We start from the raw sequence: 19,763 nt of genomic DNA, 5'->3' as shown, positions 1-19,763 counted from the left end.
GGCCATAGACCCAGGAGGCCACTTTCACAAAAGGAGCCTCCCTGGACAGTTAGGAGCCCCCTGGACAAATAGGAGGCCCCTTTCACAAAAGGAGGCCCCCTGGGCAATAAGAGGCCCCCTGGACAAATAGGAGGCCCCTGGATAAATAGGAGGCCCCTGAACAAGAAGGAGGCCCCCTGGATAAAGAGGAGGCCCCCTTAAAATAGGAGCACTCTGGATAAATAGGAGGCCGCTTGGAAAATAAGAGGCTACTTTAACCAATAGGAGGCCCTCTGGACAAAAACGGGGCCCCCTGAACAAGTAGGAGGCCCGCTGGACAAATAGGAGGCCTCTTGGGCAAATAGGAGGCCCCCTAGAAAAATAGCAGGCCCCTTGGACAAATAGGAGGCCCCCTGGACAAATAGGAGGCCCCCGGGACAAATAGGAGACCCCTGTACAAATAGGGGCCTCTTGAACAAATAGGAGGCCCCATGGACAAGTAGGAGCTAGAGGCCCTCTGTACGAATAGGAGGCCCCTTGGACAAATAGAAGGCTCCCTTAATAAAAAGGAGGTCCTTCCAAAAAGGAGGCCCCTGGACAAGTAGGAGACCCCTGCACAAATATGAGACCCCTGGTCGAATAGAAGACCCCTGGATAAATAGGAGGCCCCTGGACAAATAAGAGGCCCCTGAACACGTAGGAGGCCCCCTGGATAAAGAGGAAGGCCCCTGGAAAATAGAAGCCCGCTGGAAAAGAGGGGACCTTCTGGACAAACAGGAGGCCTCCTGAACAATAGGAGGCCCCCTAGACGAATAGGAGGCCCTTTGGACAAATAGGAGGCGCCATTAACCATAGGAGGCCCCCTAGACAAATAGAGGCCCTCTCTAACAGTAGGATCTCTGTACGTGCAATAGAAGACCGGCGCTCGACCTGCAGAAGCTAAGCGTTACAAAAAGGAGGCTCTCTGTGCAAGTATGTAGTCGAAGTAGGAGGCTCTCTGTACTGTACCTACAAATAAGAGGCGCCCTGGGCAACTTAGATGCTACATAAATCGGAGGTCACCTATAAAAAGCGGGACTCTGTTGGAATACCTGTTTGAATAAATTGTTTTCCTAATATTTAAGTTATTTAATCCTCGCCCGCACATAGGGGGGGGGGGGGGGGCAGTAGAGATGTCAATCGGATACCAACTTTTTGGTATACCGATACCAAACCGATACCAACTTGGTATTTGGTATTTCAATCGTAATGTGTTTGGCATTTTGTTGGTATCATAAGCCCTCACTAATGTATAAGAGGCTAAGAAATCGGTAAAAAGTTGGTATTTCCCTCAGTTTCCCAAGTTTGTTTGGTTTCGGTATTTTCCCGTGGTTTTGGTTGGTATTTGGTTTGGTATCGGTATTCCGACTTTCCGTAATTGCCATCACTAGGGGGCAGTGATTGCCACCCCCACCCCCCAGGTAGTTTTTCTGCTCTGCACTCAAAATTTTGATTGCTAGAAGCCGGATGTTTTGTATAGCTGCTTCTCTAATTCCTTTCTTAGTGTCCACTGAAAATTTCAAGTTTCTGTGGTTTTTGATTTCGGAGATGTGACCTTATTCTTCAGGTGATGTCATAACCCAAATGACAAATACCCAATATCTTGCGTTGGCTATGGCCTATGGGTCTTGTGAGCTTTTGACACCTTGATTTCGGCCTTTTTTGCCAGTCTTACCCCACCTACCATGGATCATGTTGTTCGACGATGTAGAGATGCCAGGGTCATGGTCAAGGTCAACCTAGGTCATCTAAAAATATTGCGTTTTAGGCAAGCTGAATTTACTTCGCGAAGTTTCTTTGACTGTATTTTTGGTAAAAGCTTTTCTGTAGGGACACATTCACAATCGGTGCACACATCAGTATACACACAGACACACACAGACATACAAGCACATATCATTGACCTTGACCTAACTTGACCTGAAATGACCACAGCCAGCAAAAACCTAGTCGGATAGTGTGACAAAGAGGTTCTAGCTGGCTTGGCACCACAATACGGCAGCGTCATCGGTATATGATGAGCAGCGCACGTGATATTCCAACGGGCAACGGTGACCCCAAACAGCAACATTCTTTAGTTTGACCTGACCTGAAAGGTCAATGACTGACCTGATGAGGTAAAATTTGGTATCATTGGATTCGTCTCTTCCCAAAGAATCTGTTGCTCTTGACCGCGAAGCTTAAAATCTTGTAAGAAAAAAATTGTGGTGTGGTGATGTCGTATAAAATACCTACACAAGCAGCGGGCCAACTCATCATATACCGATGACGCTGCCGTATTAGTGCCAAGCCAGAGAACAGCTCTTTGTCACACTATCCGACTAATTTGCTGGCTGTGGTCATTTCACGTCAAGCTAGGTCAAGGTCAATGATATGTGTTTGTATGTCTGTGTATGTCTGTGTATGTACTGATGTGTGCACAGATCGGTTTGTGTGTCCCTGCCTATTCCTACATGAGATCATGAACTGAGAAGCTTTTACTAAACATGCATTCAAAGAAACTTCACGGAAAGTAAATTCAACTTGCCTAAAACGCAACAATTTTAGATGACCTAGGTTGACCTTGACCCTGACCCTAACATCTGTACATACATCGCAGAACAACATGTTCAATGATAGGTGGGAGGTAAGACTGGCAAAAAAAAAAACGAAATTAGGGTGTCAAAAGCTCACAAGGCCCATAGCCAACGCAAGATATTGGGTATTCGTCATTTAGGGCATGACAAGACCTGAAGAACAAGGTCATATCTCCAAACCCAAAAGCCACAGAAACTTGACTTTTTTAATGGACGCTGAGAAAAGATAGAAAAGCAGCTATACAAAAAATCAGGTCTCTAGCTTTTAAAATGTTAAGTGTAGAGCAGAAAAACTAACTTCGGGGGTGGCAACCCTCACCCCAGGTGCGGGCGAGAGTTAACCCTCACACTTTCTGGGGTCGGTTAGATTCCTTGCGCAATTCCGTGCCGTTAATTTTTTTTTTTATAATAAAGGCATTTTGTTTTATTGTCGAAAGTGAAAAAGCCAGAAATTTTCGTCGATTTCGGACGCCGCAGGGGAAATTTACATACAATGTCACCCTGCTGGCCTGGGACCACCAGTAGGGTCAGGTGACCTACCATTTCTTAATTAATATTAAAAAATTAAATCATGGCATCCGAGCTGTGACGAAAAATAAGTGGCCTAAATCCGAAGAGAAAACTGGATTTGGGGGTACCCTGAGTTTGGCTTCTGAGCCTCTGGTCCCCCAGTGAAAATTTCTTAGAGGAGGGCCTGGCGTGGTTCGTAAATTACCGCTTCCACGATTGGAGGCCCCTAATTGCTTGGAGGCCCCCCACTAAATGGAGGCCCCCTTGGACGTTTGGGACCCCAATGGTAATGTCAAAGTTTCACCCATGCCTCGTTGTGCAGATAAGACCGTCGAAGAGACGGGGAGGGGGTGAAGAGGGGGTCGATGGTGCTGTGGCGGCGTGACTCGAGTCTCTCAGTGCGCGACACAGCGCCGTCCCGGAGTGAGTGACTCGACCCGCAGCTGGCCCGGCTGACCGCTCGCCGACTGACAGTGCTGTCCCCAGGAGTCGCCCTGCAGCCCGAGACTCGTCGTCGATCCACGAAGACACCAGGAAACGGCCGACCTTAGCATAGGTAAGTTGCCAACTACACAAATCTGCTTAGTTGGGTAAGTAATAGGTATGCATGCGGCACTTTCTAAGTTATATAATACAATTGCAAACAGAATTCGGGATTCGCGGAGTGTAGATATTTTATAACCTTTTTAGGATTATGACTAGGGAGTGCATAATGCATTGTGTGGAGGAAGACGCGGAATTCAGAAATGAATGGGGACACTATAATAGCCCAAAATCTTAGCTTCATAAAGTTTTTCCTTTTTTACCGGAAGTGTAAGGCCAACTAATGACCCAATGACTTATGTCCCTCGCCGGACCTATAAGTTTTCTACATATGCCTCGGCCGTGGGAAGGAGTTGATAGGTACGACTTCCCCCTCATTGTTTTGCCCGCAAAATGAGCTAGAGCCTCGCGGAAATACGAGCGTGTATGACGTTACGAGACGCATTGATTGGTACCCGATTTAAAGGTCTCAAGACTCAGGCCAACTGGTGACCTCTGAAGTCAAATCATGTGCCCCAAAGTACGGGATCAGTTTTTCGTAAATAACTTCGCAAAAAATGGTCACAAAGCCGCTATTTTGGCACCATCGTGTTCTCCATACCCAGGCGCGTCGAATTATACTCTGGTCGGGTGAGGTCAGCTTAAATTGTTGACCTCGGATCAAGGTCAGGCCAGAGCTTTTCAGGTCACGAAGTTGGTCGAAAGAGGTTATGTCGCATATCACATTCTATTTGGCATGTCTTCCCGAGTCCATCGGCAGTTTTCCCGACTCGCTAGCTTAATTTGATCGGGAGCTATTCACGAAAAACTTACAACCTTAATGACGTCATAAATGACGTTACACAAGGTCAACAGTGCAAAAGTGAAGCATTGGGCCTTGCAAGGATTGCATGAAATCACGATTCCGTGTGCTAAAGATTGTTTTAGGTCATATCCCTGGAGATAGTTTAAGAACATTTCCGGCGCCCAAACAACGGTTTCCATTTTCCCCGTTGACTTATAATGGTGAGGTCACGTGACCGACCTGACCCCAGGTGACCCTTAGGAAAAATCCGAGATGTATGTACCTTCAAGTTGTTACAACTCTCGAGGATACTAGGCCCAGTTTCATCTCCCTGTAATAAAAGTTTCTCTGGCACTGAGGCCGTTGCGAATTTGCGACATTTTAGGACCATGCAGAGGTGCACTTATGTTATGACGTCAGTGGTGACCCGACCTGACCCGAAAATGGGGTTGACGTTACAAGATCCGGATTGAATCAAATGTCAGGTATGCCAACTTTCAGCTCTCTTTCTTTGGTTTGTTCCAAGCCATCGCGAAAAAAAAACTGTGGGGGAGGCACCTCCTCGGCCGGCGAGGGCTAAAATTGAGAACTATCTGCTTCCTCTCGTCACGACTCACAAGCAACACGCTGCTTAGATATATCGTGAAGCTGTACCGGAATCAGAGGCCGAACAGCTGGAGGTCCAATCGATCCCCTCCCTGTCCCCCGTAAACGTTTGCGCGGCTGTGGAAACACCAATACGGGCGAGGGCTGGTGCAGTGTACTATAGAGTAAATGTCAAAGACCTTTCGCACGGTTTTGCAAATTGCACCCCATCGGCGGTGTCACTTTGCAAGACGGAATATAAAACGATGTCGATTTGGGTCTGAGTTCCATCGATAGGAGACAAAGTACATATATAGGTAGGCATAGATGTTTCAGGGCGTTTGAGAAATCCATTCTTTGCAAACATTAACCTTCCAGGCGGTGGGGGAGGCATTTTTTGTCCCCCCCCCCTTTGGTTTTTTCGATATATCTCCAGAACCGCGCTGCGCCGATCGTCACCAAACTTTCGGTATCCTCCTGTAAACAGCTATTGCACATTGCGACAAAAAAATTCCAAAGGCTATGATAGGTTGGCCGCTAATGACGTCAGAGTGACGTCATTTCTGCTATTTTCGACAAAAAAAGGTTTCGCGGGAAGAGCTGTCAGGCCTACAACTTTAGAGATACAGAAAATGTTTCATTTATAAAAGGTGTAGAATTGACAGAGCTACAAAACTGCTATCTCGGATTTTTGAAATTTTTGGCTTTTGACACCCGAAAATTAAAAAAAAATATATTTTTTGAATATAATAGCCGAAAAATCCAAAAAGTTTTTTGAATTTCGAAAAAACTGGAATATATGTGATAGTACCTACCGCTTTCTATCTACATACCAAATTTGAGATCGATACCTCTTTTTTGGCCAAGTTATAGCGAAAAAAAAACTGTTCAAAATTGATGACGTCAAATAGTCAAACTCAATTTTTAGCAATTCTAGACCTCGTAGCGCAAAACAAAGACCACCATTAGACTCCCATTTTCTGCCCCGTGGCGAGCTGCATCGAATCAATACCCATTTTATGCAAAACTATCAACATTGAAATTTGACCTTTTTTACCTGACCTTGACCTGACCTCCACCAGAAAGTGACCTAAACTGTAGGTACCTGATGGTCTTATTACCAACACCATTGAGTTGGAAATGAAAAATTGGCCATAAAACATGCATCGCACAACCTTAGTAAAGTTGGGTTTATGTGGTGACCCTTGGTGACCTGACCTGTGACCTGACCTGGTATGACCAGTGACCTCTAATAGCAACATATGTACTAGACAACTGACGCCCTATCGCTGATTTTCGACAAAATACGTTTTCCGCGCTTTCCCTAGAAGACACGTGAACGTTGAAACATTTTATCTTTGACCTGACCTTTGACGTCATCGGTGATCCCGAGGTCAATGAAATTTGGTTTCCATCGACAAATTTGACAGGGCTATCGAACGCCGTTTGAATTTTCCGGATCCGTCCAGTATCGGAGATACGGGGGGGGGGGGGCAAAAAATGTCCCCCCCCCCCACCGCGCGGAAGGCATGGCCGGGAGGCCCACCGCCTGCTCCCGGCCACCCGCCTGCCGGCTTAAGAACTTCGCAAACTGTCGTTTCTTTGCAAACTCCGCACACAACCAGATCCATACATATCCATCCAGACTGATGCATGTGACTGAGTGGCGTGCCCCACGCAGCCCATGCTCGCGCAAAAAGGTGAACTTTGTCCGTCCACAATGGCTTATGACTATTCATCACGAGCATGTGAGCATGTGGCGGCATTACTGTTAGTAGAATCCAATGTAGGCACGCCGTACTCGTCTTTATCTGTGTAAAGCGATACCTATACATATACGACGAGACCTTCACAATGTCGTGGCCGATTGTCGGCCTGCGCCACACCTGTATTTGAACACCAGACAGTGCTTTAGGTGTACCTACTAAGCAGGTGACTTGGTCCGTGATTCCCCGGGTCAAGAGGTGCCTATCACCTCGCAAGCCACTCAACCAACAGATAGTCACCGTGACCGTATCCCGTAAATGATGCTGACTGCAGGCTGCAGCCATAAATGGGCCTAACCAATGCAACTAGCTAGTGACCGTTGCTGTAAAATTTGGTTAGTGAGGTAACATTCTCAGAACATTTAAGAACATGAGTGTTTCCTCGAACAGTTTTAAAATGTCATGTTTGAAAATGTTCATGTTTGAAAATGTCCATGTCATGGTTTTGCTTCAAGCTTACTTCACTCTGACATTTGAAATAGTGTGGTCAGTTTAGTTAGCAGTGACTATCTGCATGTAAACACCACCGTCTCGACAGAAATGCTCTACAGTCTCACAGTCAGAGCAAGAAATGTGACAATCGTATCGTTATCACAGCCATAAAACAGCTAGGTACATAAAACACATCTTTATTCTTTATTGCACAGCGGTCGTCGATAAAGGACGTTGCGGTGCTTACAATAAGCCTCGGAAGACCCTATCGGTGACAGACCCGGCTGGAGTTGATTTTATGGCTTTTTGTCGACCGTCAAGGCAACCGCCAACCGTTGACCTTGTTTGCTATTGCCCGTACCTAATAGCCCAATCCACTGTGTTGTCTGCGGACATTGGCGGACATCGTTTCAGCCCATTGGCTATTCATTTCACTGTCTCACCGTTTTGATTGTCAGGCACCTATACTTATCAGGTTAAGCTATATAAATACGTTTACTCAAAGCATAAGCAATGCAAGGTTAGGTAAGCCATTTTCGTTTGAATGGCGATGCCAAAGAGGCATGCGTGAAGTTCGATGAAACGCGTTTGGCTCTTCCGGCCTATAAAGAAGAAGAGTTCAGGTGCACATGATAACAGGACTATGAACAGCACGGAATATATAGTCTACGACATGGAATGGACAAGATCGAGATTTCCTGTAACTGCCGAGTTTTTGGCGACCTGATGATTTAGTCGTGCGGATTCGCTGTGGTTACTTCCTTTACGAGGATGAAAGTATAGTTGCCAGACCTATAACTAATAGAAGGTGGGGCATAACGGGGTACCGGGGCAATATGAGAAGGTGTATTTTATTCTAATCAGGTGCCGCTGTCTGGAATCACTTCTGACAATTTAAACTTCGCTCGTTTGCCGCCCTTTTCCGGTGGACGCCGGCAGGAGGCGGCGTTGCTGAGGATGGTGGGTAAGGTTTTTTCATGGTGCTGATGTATTTTCCAACATTCGTTTGGTAACTTCCTAGGTGAAATCCGTTCGAGTAGGTTTGTCATAGTCAGTGAAAGCAATGACTCTCGTCCTAGCCAACCTTTCGCTGCGATAGAAAGTTGCCGGCTGTTTTGATAAACATGAACGATCCTGCTCTATTGCCAATGTCCTTCGGGGGTTAAAACGGGTTTCCGGTAGAGGCGATATGGGGTGGTGAATTTTACCACATTTACGTGCCCAGAAGTGCTTTTTTGTTACAATTAAAACTAGTTGCCTTTATTGGCCCACTCACGTTTCATAAATGCATTTAGAGGAGGGGTTGTGTTAAACGTTTCAAACGTTGTCATAATGTTTCTTCATTATAAGTACATAGGTACACAGGCACCGTGTATGTGCCTAATACATATTTTTGCCGAGATAAACTCTTTCATTTTCAGTAGCTTGGATCTTGGTTTAAGCGGCGAGTGCACAGGAACGTGCACCCAGCAGCCTGACACAAGTCCCAGATTTTCACCACGCCTTTTATCGTTTAAGTCGCAGTCCTCGAATGGAGTCGATGCTGGCGCCGCCACCGACCGTCCACCGCTGCAGCCAGGCGTCGCTCTACTGAAGAAACTGCATGTGTTCTCCCGCCGTTGCTGGATGGAGGCTGGATATCGCGCGTCGCTTTGAGCAGGGGTCGAACCGGGCGGAAGAGTTTAGCACATCGGGCAGGTCGTTGAGGCGCAGCAGGAGAGTAGCAGTCGGGAGTGCAGTGCGCGGGAGCTTGCCGTGGGTCGCATGCAATGTGATTGCTGCTGCTACTGTCCGGCTCATCACCTGTAGGGCATAGCTGACTTTCATTTTTCAAAGCTGTTTGGCCTGATGTGTTTCTGGCTTAGTTTTGGAGCAGCCCGTGGGGAAGAAGCGCATTCCAGTGCATAGAGTGTTTCTAAATGACTCCAAGAGGCTACTTCACCGTCTACTTCAATATCGTATTTCATTAATGCATTTCGTATGCATTTGAAGATGTGAGGCACGTCATACAGAGCAGCAACCTCGTGCCCGTCCACGGTGAACAAGCCGGTTTCCGCAGCTCCGAGCAGTATGTAGGTCGCCTGGTTGTTCTTTGGCATGTCACAAGTTGTAGCTAGCACAGTGAATCCCGCTGTTGTTACACGTTGGACACACTGTGTTAACAGCTGCTGCTGCACAACGGCCTTGGTCGTTCCGGAAGTCAGAAAGAAACCGATGGGCTGTTTCCAGCGTTTGGTGACACTGACGCCCCGCACCATCATGACCAAGGCGTGGTCGGCGCAGGCATTGGCGCGGCAGAGAGAGCCATGATCAGTGAAGCCCTCGATGACGTCATCACCCCGCTGGTAGGCCAACCTTGGTTTCAGCTGCATTTCGTCGAACGAAATGATGCACAGCTTGTCCTTGGCACTTGCTCCGGCGAACTTCTCTTTTATGAGAGCCAAGATAGCGTCATGAAAGCCAGGTCGCATCTGTATTTTTTCCATCTTCCGCAGAGTTCGAGGATGGGGAAGGACGTACTGTTTTTGTAGGAACCGATACGCCCTGGGACCAAGGCCATATATAGCCCTGGGACCCTGAAAGTAGAGCGCGAGTGCTCGCACTTCCTCATCTTCAAGTTTTAGACGAATTTCATCGAATTTCATTTAATTTTAGACTAATGTTAAAACTGTAATGCAATGAATATGTATAAATGCTCCTGTAACAATGTGTGCCAAAAGTTTCCAATAAAATATACGGTCACCATTTCAAAGTCACAGTTACGACTTGGCCCTTGAAGACGAATCATTCGACGATTGTTAAGAAAAAATGTATGAAATGTTAAGAAAATATATGAAAATGTAAACCCACGTGGAAAGAAATTCATCCGCATCCTCCGGATCTCCGGATATTCATCCGGCAAAATCCTTGATTTTTGGTTACACACGTGGCCATGCTAATCGAAGCTCCTGTCCATTCCATGTCGTAGACTATATATTCCGTGATGAACAGTTAGCACCAGACACAGTGGTCACGAGGCGGCCATGTAATGGTGCATGGGACTTGCCTCGAGGGACAGCTAGCGATAAGCGAGTCACACCTTATTCGACTTGGTGAGAGCTGAACTGCAGAATTTCTCCACTTCAATGGCGGTTTCCGTTGACCACCCATCCCGGAACATGAAAGAGGGAAAGCAGGGAAGGGGGGTGCATCCAAAGGGTGCATCCAATGAATCGCGAAAACGGATAATGTCATGACTATTCGATTTAATTCTTTTAATTGAAATGTGTAGTGGGCCAAGAAGCGTGTGATTCTCATTCATCTAGTGAGATTCTTTACAGCGCTGCGTGTTTGGTTACACAATGGGCCGTACGCATTTGTTAGCGCGATAAGATAGCCACAGCGCCGCTGAGCCTCTCGGATATTTCCTATCCTCCCGTTATCCGCTGTGACCTTTGCCCACCGTTCCCGGAGTGGTCCGACTCGCCACGCCGCGGAGGAGTCCCGCCGAGTCCTGCGACAGCACAAGGTCCCCTGCAGTGTACCCACGTTCGTCTTGCTCCTCTTCCAGCGCTGCAGCGATGGGTACCAGCGAGAAGAACGGCAGGGCGGGCGGCGGCAACTCGCTGCGTCCGCCCAACGCCAGCTACAAGGCCGTGGCGCAGGGCGAGGCGCAGAATCCCGAGGAGGAGAACTGCGGATTCTTCTGTCTCCAACCAAGATGGATGCGTCCTCTGGCAAATCGGTGAGTGCTCCCTCCGAAATACAGCCGGTGTGTGGTAGGTCGGGAGGGTCGGGATGAGAAGTGCACCTCGGAGGGTCGTTTGATGACAGGCGACCCTCTTGAGCGATCTCAGGATACCTCAATGAGCAGATTGAAATGAGATGGGCATTGGGCATGCAATTAAAATAATATGAAATAGCTTCACCTCTCGTTGCCACTGGCTTACCTCTCTTACTTCCCCAACGCTTGCTGATCCGCAAAGCTTACCGATCGGCCGTTCATAAACAAACCATAGTGTGCTTTTAAATAAACTAACTAATTTTACTGAGAAAAAAAAAACTTGGCATAAATTGCGGCACCTCCAACAAATTACGTATATTGTGTGGTGTGATTCCACGTAGTCATTCAGAGTTAGTCATGAGTTAGTCAAGAATCACGCTTCGCAGCTGTCCCATCGCGCCACTTCAATCGGCATATTGTGCATCACAGCCGTCCCTGTCCGGCGCATACGATAGCAACTGAGCGCCACAGTCGTCCCGGTCCGGCGCATACGATAGCAACTGAGCGCGATCCCGACTACCTACTTCACCCAAATACTCGGGAACTCGTGACAACATTGATAGCAACATCGATAGTCATTTAAACCGGCGTCATAGACAACACTAAGCGGATATAATTGTTGATCGGTTCCTGTCATTTGGCTGCGACTTATTAGTTATTGGTACGCACAAATCTGTTCATCAGTTTATAGGTTAGCCGTCAGATTTCACGTCATACCGGGCCCTACATAGGACTCTCTTGTCTATGGTATAGCGCGATAGGTATGTCGTCTGATGCCTTGCAACACAGTCGAGTCCCAATGATCGAACAATCAGCATCGTAAGCTAATGCATCCCTGCTGATAATTACTTCCCAGAATCAGCTGATTCATCACTGCATGTCGTTTCGTTTTACAGGCAGCCAAACGCAAACAGATACACATACACAGACACTAGCCACAGCACACATCAGGCCACATCAACGCGTCAGCGGGAGAGCTAAGCGAACGCCCGTTGACAGGGCAGGGAAGCGCTGGCTGTGGTGTATAGGAAACACGCTGGTATCCGCGGCCTTGGGGTTATGACGGTGATGCAATGCCGGCTAGCGCCTGGCGGCTATGTATATGGCTGTCTGGGTGGCCATGGTATGTCAACAGGTATCATGTTTCTACGCGGCGTTTCCCGTTGTTAGTCCTCGAGTGGTTCGACATCCTATCTCTAGCGCTGGTTCAAACGATAGAGAGCGTACCTTTTATCTGACAGACGGAACTTGTGTCGTTGTGGACTGTAGAAGGTAACGCCTTGTCAGGGCTACGAAATGATAACAACGAACCATTGATAAAGAGCATAGACGTGCTCGAGGGCATTGTTTTTATTTTCAGATACACGCCGCGCCGCGGGGAGGAGACCATGGTAAACCGAATGGCACCAACGATTGACTGTCACAGACCTTTTTCTATGCCGTCAATTAACTATAATACTACACAAAGCGCAAATTTTGGAAGGTGTGGTGAGTGCTTCAAAAACTCCTGAGCTCAAATATTAAGATTGAATTTCAGTTAGGTAATTTAGAGCTTCCCAACAATGCAAACAGGATGTCGTCAAAAGCAGCATCGTAACATCGTTCAAACTTTGTGGCAAAACTCATTGCAGTTCTACAAACCGTCAGTTTTGAGTTAACAGTTTTACCCATTGGAGAGAAGCATTAACCTAACACCTTAGGTCAGAGCCGAACTCCCTTTGAAAAAAAAAACTATCGGTATCTCCCTTTTGGGAATGTTTTAGCTCTAGATAGGCATTTGTTCGCGAGCTATGGGCCAATTAGTACAATGAACGCCAAAATTGTCGCTACGTGGCTGAGGATCCAATTTAGAGGCAATAAGTCTCCTCCCCGCCTCCAGTCCAACCGGTCAGGTCAGTCATTTCCGTTGATCTATTATTTGCTTCCAATTTTAAGCATACGAGTTGATGATTACCCCGGTCGGGCCCGGGGGGGGGGGTCAATCCCAACCACCGCAGCCCGGGAGGGGCGTTTTTCGCCCAACCCCGTCTAACTCCGTTAATAAGGGAGCTACGGAAATAAAAGTGGTACTAAACAAAAGGTCTCTATAAGATTATTCTAAAACACCTAAAATTTTCGTTAATCTTATATGCTTAATTCCAAGATGTTTATAACGCCCTGAAGCATCATTCTCTGTGAATTCCGCATCATATCGTATCGCCCAAGACCCAAGTTTACATGCTAATGCTCCGTTCTCCTGAATTTGAGCCCGGCCGGGTGCCGACGGCACGTGCCTCGTGTTTCTGATGGGCACGGAGGCTGCGCGGCGTCACAGACACCTGGGCTGACGGCGCCTCAGTGGCTGGAACCGTGCTGGGCCGACGGGCCGAGTCCGTCTCAGTGTGGGAGAGCAGTGAAAGCGAGGCAGCCGAGCCGGGAGGCACGGACCGCGGACGGTCCTCAGCATAAAACTAGAGAGCAGGAGCTTACAGAGGCTCTTAAATCGTCGTCAAAACAATGTGAGTAGAATCCATGGGTTACCTGTGTTGGTAATGTCCGCGATGGGCAATTCAATCACGACTGTGCGATGAGCTGATTGATGTTTTTCTGCGGTTCGTCAGGCTCACCTACCTACTGGTGTACTGCTCGTGCGGCCTGATCCAGGGCATGTGGTACACCTACTTCGTCTCCATCCTGACCACAGTCGAGAAGACGTTCAAGTTCCCCAGCAGCGTGACAGGTGGGTGAACCAGCGCCGTCATCAGACGCATTGGATTATAAGCTGACAGCGTCGCTTATTACGTGAGCGGCATTTCTTTACACAGGCATGTGCTGCTTTAACCCGCGCCGGGCCGGTGCTCTGAGATGGGGAGCATTCATTCTGGCCAGGGTTCATTATGTCCAGGGTACGATATGCCCAGTGTCGAAATGGCCAGTGCCTTGAATGGGCCAGAGTTCATAATGTCCAGGGATTGCATGGTCCAAATGCGGCCTGCAACTGGCTGCAGATAGGGTATATTCAAAGAGGCCAGGGTTCATAATGTCCAGGGCACGATGTGTCCAGTGTTCGAAATGGCCAGGGTTCATAATGTAAAGGACACGATGTGTCCAGTGTTCGAAATGGCCAGGGTTCATAATGTCCAGGGCAGGATATGTCCAGTGTTCAAAATGGCCAGTGCCTTGAATGGGCCAGAGTGCATAATGTCCAGGGATTACATAGTCACTGATAGTGACGTCATTATGTAAAAAACACGGAACCAGCTCAATGCGAAGCAGTGCAGTGCCGAAGGCAATGCCTTAGGAGAGATTACAGGCCTGAAGCCTGATGCATAACCACTTAACCTAAAAATATTTGATTTACTATTGCTTGCAATCTATTCATGCGAGAAACTATTTCCTTATCCCCGGTAGGCAAACATCATTACCTTAGGTTAGGTTAGGTTAGGTTAGGTTAGGTTAGGTTAGGTTAGGTTAGGTTAGGTTAGGTTAGGTTAGGTTTGATTGGGTTGGGTTGGGTTGACTATTAGGGTGTGTCATATCTAATATTTTTGTCTCAGATCAAGCGCTTCCGCGGATATTCCTTGTCCCTGGGTTCATTGAAGCCCATTGGCACCGTTCTTTTTTCGCTGCACCGAAAATTCAGGCGGCGCGGGCCCAATCAATTTCGACATTTCCCGTGGCGCCCGGCGTTGAAGTCTCCATACTGAGCGCAATGCGTACTGTAGCGCTAACACCAGCCATATGACTCGCCGTTGGCCTGTAGCAGCCAACACCGTTTGGCGGTTAAAATTCGATTGCTTTCTCTTGTTTAAATGGACGTCGAACGAAACATACTGTTATCTTAATGTGCTGGGGCCGTTCAGGGACCCACAGATGATCCCTGTAATAGAATCACGCAGTAGCCTTGGCAAGACTATCCCGAGTGGGGGAGGGAGAATGAGAGCACGGATGGACAGAGGGCAACGTGAGCGGGGTCCCGGGTATCACCCCTCCGTCGGCAACACAATGTGTCGGCTTCCGAGTCACGTGCTGTCTCCCTGAGGCACATGAGCTAGCGAAGATGGACCGACGGGTCGGCGACCGGCGGAGTAACGAACGGCGGCGCTGGAGTCCTCATCGAGCACCCAGACGGGACTACAGAAGAACTGCGAGAGGCGGCGGGGAGGTTATGTTCCAGCTACCGGGCTGAGATGGTGGCGCTCAAGACGGCAGTGCAACATCTCCTGGGACACCCGCCCCTCGAGCGCGACATGATATCTGCTCCGACTCGCAGGCGTCGCTGGCGACGCTGAGGGGCGGACCAGCGGCCCAGACGTCCCCTCTAGGTGCCGCCATCTGGGAGAATATGGCGGCCCTAGTGGCTGGTGGGAACCGAAGAGTCCACCTCCAATGGGTACCGGCCCACTGCGAGCTGGAACACAATGAACGGGTGGACGCCATCGCCAAAGAAGCCGCCGCTCTTCCACAGCAGGACGTCCCGGTCGATGTCCGCACAGTATACCGTGCGGCGTCCCGGATGGCCAGAGCGGAGGAGAGAAGCAACTGGCCGGTCGGCTGGTACAGACGGCTGATGGATGGCCACTACCCGCACCGCTACCCAGCACGACACCACGTGACGTAGCAGTCGAGGTGCACCAACTGCGCGCTGGTCACTGGTCGGGATCCGCGCAGTACCTGCATTGAATCGGCAGGAACCCCGGCCGGGACTGCGCGCAGTGCAACTCGCTGACGTGCCGGGCGGCTTGCTGCCGCTGCTGCAATGAAGGGAAAGCAGACACGCCGGAGCATGTTCTGCTCCGCTGCCCGGCACTGATGCGTCTCCGGCTGAGACACCTGGGTAACATACTCCCGAAGGAGGAGGAAGTCCGGAGTAGCGGCGTGGTGGCGGCCCCGGGGCCGCCGCCAGATACCTCTAGAGCCGAGAGAGGCTACGTAGCGCTTGCTACGTGGGGAAACAACAACAACAACAACAACAACAACAACAACAACAACAACAACAACAACAACAACAACAGCTTGCGAAGAAGGTAGGTCAGTTTGGTTTTAGCTGCGGCGTGGGCGGTAGTGCGTGTGGCGCAATCGAACCGGACAATCCGTGCCGCAGTGATGCCATTGTGAAGCAAGGCGAAACATTTTGTTATCGGGTCTCCCAGTGTGCTGCCAGTAAATCAGCTGCCTACAAACAGAGATGTAGTGAACTGTGTGAGACTCTTGGCAGGGGATAGAAAAAGTGAGCGGACAGTTACTGCATGCGTGAAGCAGCGGAAGCGGTGGTTGCAATGTGGTCGAGTGAGGGCATACCAACGATACAATTACAAATGCACAATGTGGTTCGGAAGACAAAGTAAGTACCTACGAAAGATTTCGCCGATCGAACAAGGTGCCCAAAAGAATGCGGAAGGGACAAACGAAACAAAGTCTTCCTGACGCGAGTCTGTTTCGTAAGCTTTTTGACATCGCCCGCTGCCGCTGTAAAGAGCTGCGCAGCTGTACCTGTCCACTTTCAAACCGGGTACCGCCAGCGGAAATAGCATTCCTTCGAGACCAGAGAGGAGTTCGGAAGAGGAGACTGGGTGGTGTGGACTACGAGGAGACGGGGAACCGACGTGAGACTGCGATCCTTAGAATGAGACGGGAGCGGAACGAGGGGAGGGGCGACGTGGGTCAAGTTGGTCCTTCCTGATCTGTCCGTAGATCACCACCAGCCCGGCCGGCCTCACAGCCGACAAAACACACCTTTCAGTTCTGGGCTCTATTCCCCGACTCACCACGCTCACACCCCCCCCCCCCCCCCGGCGCCCCCCAGCGCTGCGTAGACGACCCCGCACAGTTATACATATCACTTCCCACCTCCGTACCTATTCCAGCGGCGTCAATATCAACGAGACAGGCCAGGTAGACTCACCGGCAACGACCGACACCAACGACAGCAATGAAGACGTCACAAGTGAATTTGAGATGAAGGAATAGGCATCAAAGACTCAAACGATGATGATCTGACAAACACTGCACTGGCAGCTGACAGGTATGGTTTACCCGACCGTGCTGTAGCGGCAGTCATCAACGGTGTTCAGATGTAGGCATATCGCCCGCGAAGTGATACATAATAACCAAGATTGACCATTGAAGATTAATGTCAGCGAGGCTGATAGGTACCTTTACATCTGTTATATATTGAATGGTAAAGATGCATCTTTTCTGTGTAACCGTTGTCTAATAGCGGATACTGCCTCGTTTGCATCGCTTACATCCGTATTGACAGTGTCTGTCGCCGCTAACAGGCGAAGACGCGCGCGGCTGGTGTTAGTGTCATCAAACGCATTACGCCAAACATGGAGACTGCAACGCCGGGCGCCACGATAAGTCCCGAACTTCTTTCAGCCGGCGCCGATCGAATTTTCGATGCATGGAAAAAAGAACTGCACCAATGGGCTTCCATAGACACAGGGACAAGGAAAATCAGCGGAAGCGCCTGATCTGTTTCTAGTGACACACCCTATTGACTATGTAATCCCTGGACACTATGAACTCTGGCCCATTCAAGGCACTGGCCATTTTGAACACTGGACACATCGTGCCCTGGACATTATGAACCCTTGCCATTTCGAACACTGGACACATCGTACCCTGGACATTATGAACCCTGGCCATTTCGAACACTGGACACATCGTGCCCTGGACATTATGAACCCTGGCCTCTTTGAATTTACCCTATCTGCAGCCAGTTGGCCACATTTGGACCATGTAATCCCTGGACAATGTGAACACGGGCCAATTCAAGGCACTGGCCATTTCGAGCACTGGACACATTGTGCCCTGGACATTATGAACCCTGGCCTAAATAATACGCACCCCTCTGAGATTCCGCGCCGGGCCGCGGGGGGGGGGTGTCTGAACACCCCCCCCCCCCTTCTAACTCGGCTCCTGGGCCACGTAGCGACACGCGTTAAGCGGCAATCGAAAGAACGTCAAAAATAAGGACGAAAACACTTCGGTCATTTTTTGGGTCAGGTCAAAGGTCAGGTCAACAGAGGTCACCAAAGGTAAAATGTTGACTATTTCAACATTTTGGAAACTGCCAACGGCTATCTCGGGAACGGATAGAGCTACAGCGCCGCAAAAAAGCGCATTCGATAGCCCTTTTACAGACCTTTCTGAGTAATGTTCTCAGATTTGACCTCAGGTCAACGGTTTAGCCTCCAGAGGGCAAAAACTCCAAAAATAGCCGTTTTTACGAAAAACGTTTTTTCGGCAATAACTTTTGACTCAAAAGAGCTATGACATTACTTTTGCCAGCATCGTGTTCCTCTCGTCGAGACGCGTCGAATGAACTATAATTTGACCTTGAAAGGTCAACTTGAAAATTTGACCTCAGGTCAAGGTCATGACCTGATCGGAAAAGGTCATGTTGCATATCAGTCGATCCGCAACGTCGAGCCGAACACATCTAAGGCGTTTTCAGCGCTCTAGCACGCCTCTATCAGAAGTTATCATCGAAAAACTGTTAGATTCTGTTCGTGACCTGAGATGACCTCGGGGACATAACGAGGGGTCACAGTTGCCATTTTTTGGTTCAGTGTGTCTATTTTACCTACATCTCTATGTTTGAGAGTGTCTAGAATAGCGTTCGTGCAAAACAGACGCATTTCAATTTTCTCCCATTGACTTATAATGGAGAGGCCGCAAAATTGACCTGACCTTAGGTCACCGATATCAAAATTCCGAGATATACATTTTATAGATAGTGTTGCTCTAATCAATCGCTGAAAGTTTCAAGGCAATCGTTCAGTCGGTGTAGCTATGACGAGCATTCTTATTTTTTTCTGAGGTGAGGTCACTTGGCGTGACCTGGTGACCTGACCTAAGGTGACCTGGGTCTGAAATTTTCACAACATGTGCGGAAAAGATGCACGAACAGGTGTGTCAAAAACGGCGGCGCTCCGCGCCGCCGTTTTTGAGATATCTGCGAAAAACCGCAAGGGGGGGTGTTCAAACACCCCCCCCGGCCCGGCGCGGGTTAATTGACAGGCGAGAGGCTCAACGCTTTCAGTTTTTTTTTTCGTCCGCTTGTTTTGCTTCAGTTTTGTATGTTATGTTATTGCAGAACAGATAACAACTTGGTTTTCTTTTGGTATTTTCCTCGCGTTGCCACCGAATTATGTTGTACCTAACGCATTTATGAATACTGCGTTGCGTCGTTATTTTTTTTTACCGTATTGCACACTGCACAAAGTGCTTGCTTGATTCGTATCACCAGAGTTCAGTTTAACATCACCCACGCTCCCGACAGGTATCGTTTTGGCCGGTAACGATGTGGCACAGGTGTTTTTCGCCGTGCTCATCTCGTACTACGGCGGCCGGGGCAACCGTCCGCGCTGGGTGGGCGCCGGCATGCTGATGAACGCTGTCGGCTGCCTGCTCTCGGCACTTCCACAGTTTGTGTGGGGACCGGACCCGGATGACATCGCTGCCGCCATGGCCGGCTCGCTGTCGGGCAACCTCAGCAGCGCCGGTGAGTGCAGAGAGGGGCGGGGTGGCAAAAACCCGGACCGGGAGTGGCGAGTGTGGAGAAAGGTGGTGTCAAACGGTACGGGAGGCGGGGGAGGTAACTGAGAGCTCGGCGACTGCAGGTGGGAAGCGCGGGCTGTGCTGAAGAGCATTATTGGGAGGGTACTGCAGGAGGATATGTATGCAGGAGGATACTGCACCGCAACACACCACTTCTCGACGCTGCGGCGCAATACACAAGATACTGTGCCGCAACACATCACTTCTCGATACTGCACCGTTACACACCACAAAGCGAT

The 19,763-nt window shown here is 49.1% G+C and overlaps 1 protein-coding gene across 2 annotated transcripts in view; it reads left to right on the top strand.

The window, feature by feature from the left end:
• Positions 1–3,452: 3,452 nt before the first annotated feature.
• The window catches only part of LOC122388074 (solute carrier organic anion transporter family member 74D-like), a 25,703-nt gene continuing 9,392 nt past the window's right edge, over positions 3,453–19,763 (top strand). The window contains exons 1-4 of one of the 2 annotated variants that reach the window (XM_043378854.1): positions 3,453–3,660; positions 10,765–10,938; positions 13,578–13,696; positions 19,247–19,468. In XM_043378854.1, the coding sequence (XP_043234789.1) occupies positions 10,775–10,938; positions 13,578–13,696; positions 19,247–19,468 (505 nt within the window). In that variant the 5' untranslated portion in view covers positions 3,453–3,660; positions 10,765–10,774. Of the gene's footprint in view, positions 3,661–10,764; positions 10,939–13,287; positions 13,476–13,577; positions 13,697–19,246; positions 19,469–19,763 lie in introns of those variants that run through there. The other variant, XM_043378855.1, reaches the window with a different exon arrangement.

The sequence above is a fragment of the Amphibalanus amphitrite genome, unplaced genomic scaffold, assembly GCF_019059575.1.
Source record: "Amphibalanus amphitrite isolate SeventyFive unplaced genomic scaffold, NRLGWU_Aamphi_draft 000307F_arrow, whole genome shotgun sequence".
Classification (NCBI taxonomy): Eukaryota; Metazoa; Arthropoda; class Thecostraca; order Balanomorpha; family Balanidae; genus Amphibalanus; species Amphibalanus amphitrite.
Note: the sequence above shows the minus strand (reverse complement) of the source record. Positions and strands in the feature narration are given on the sequence as shown.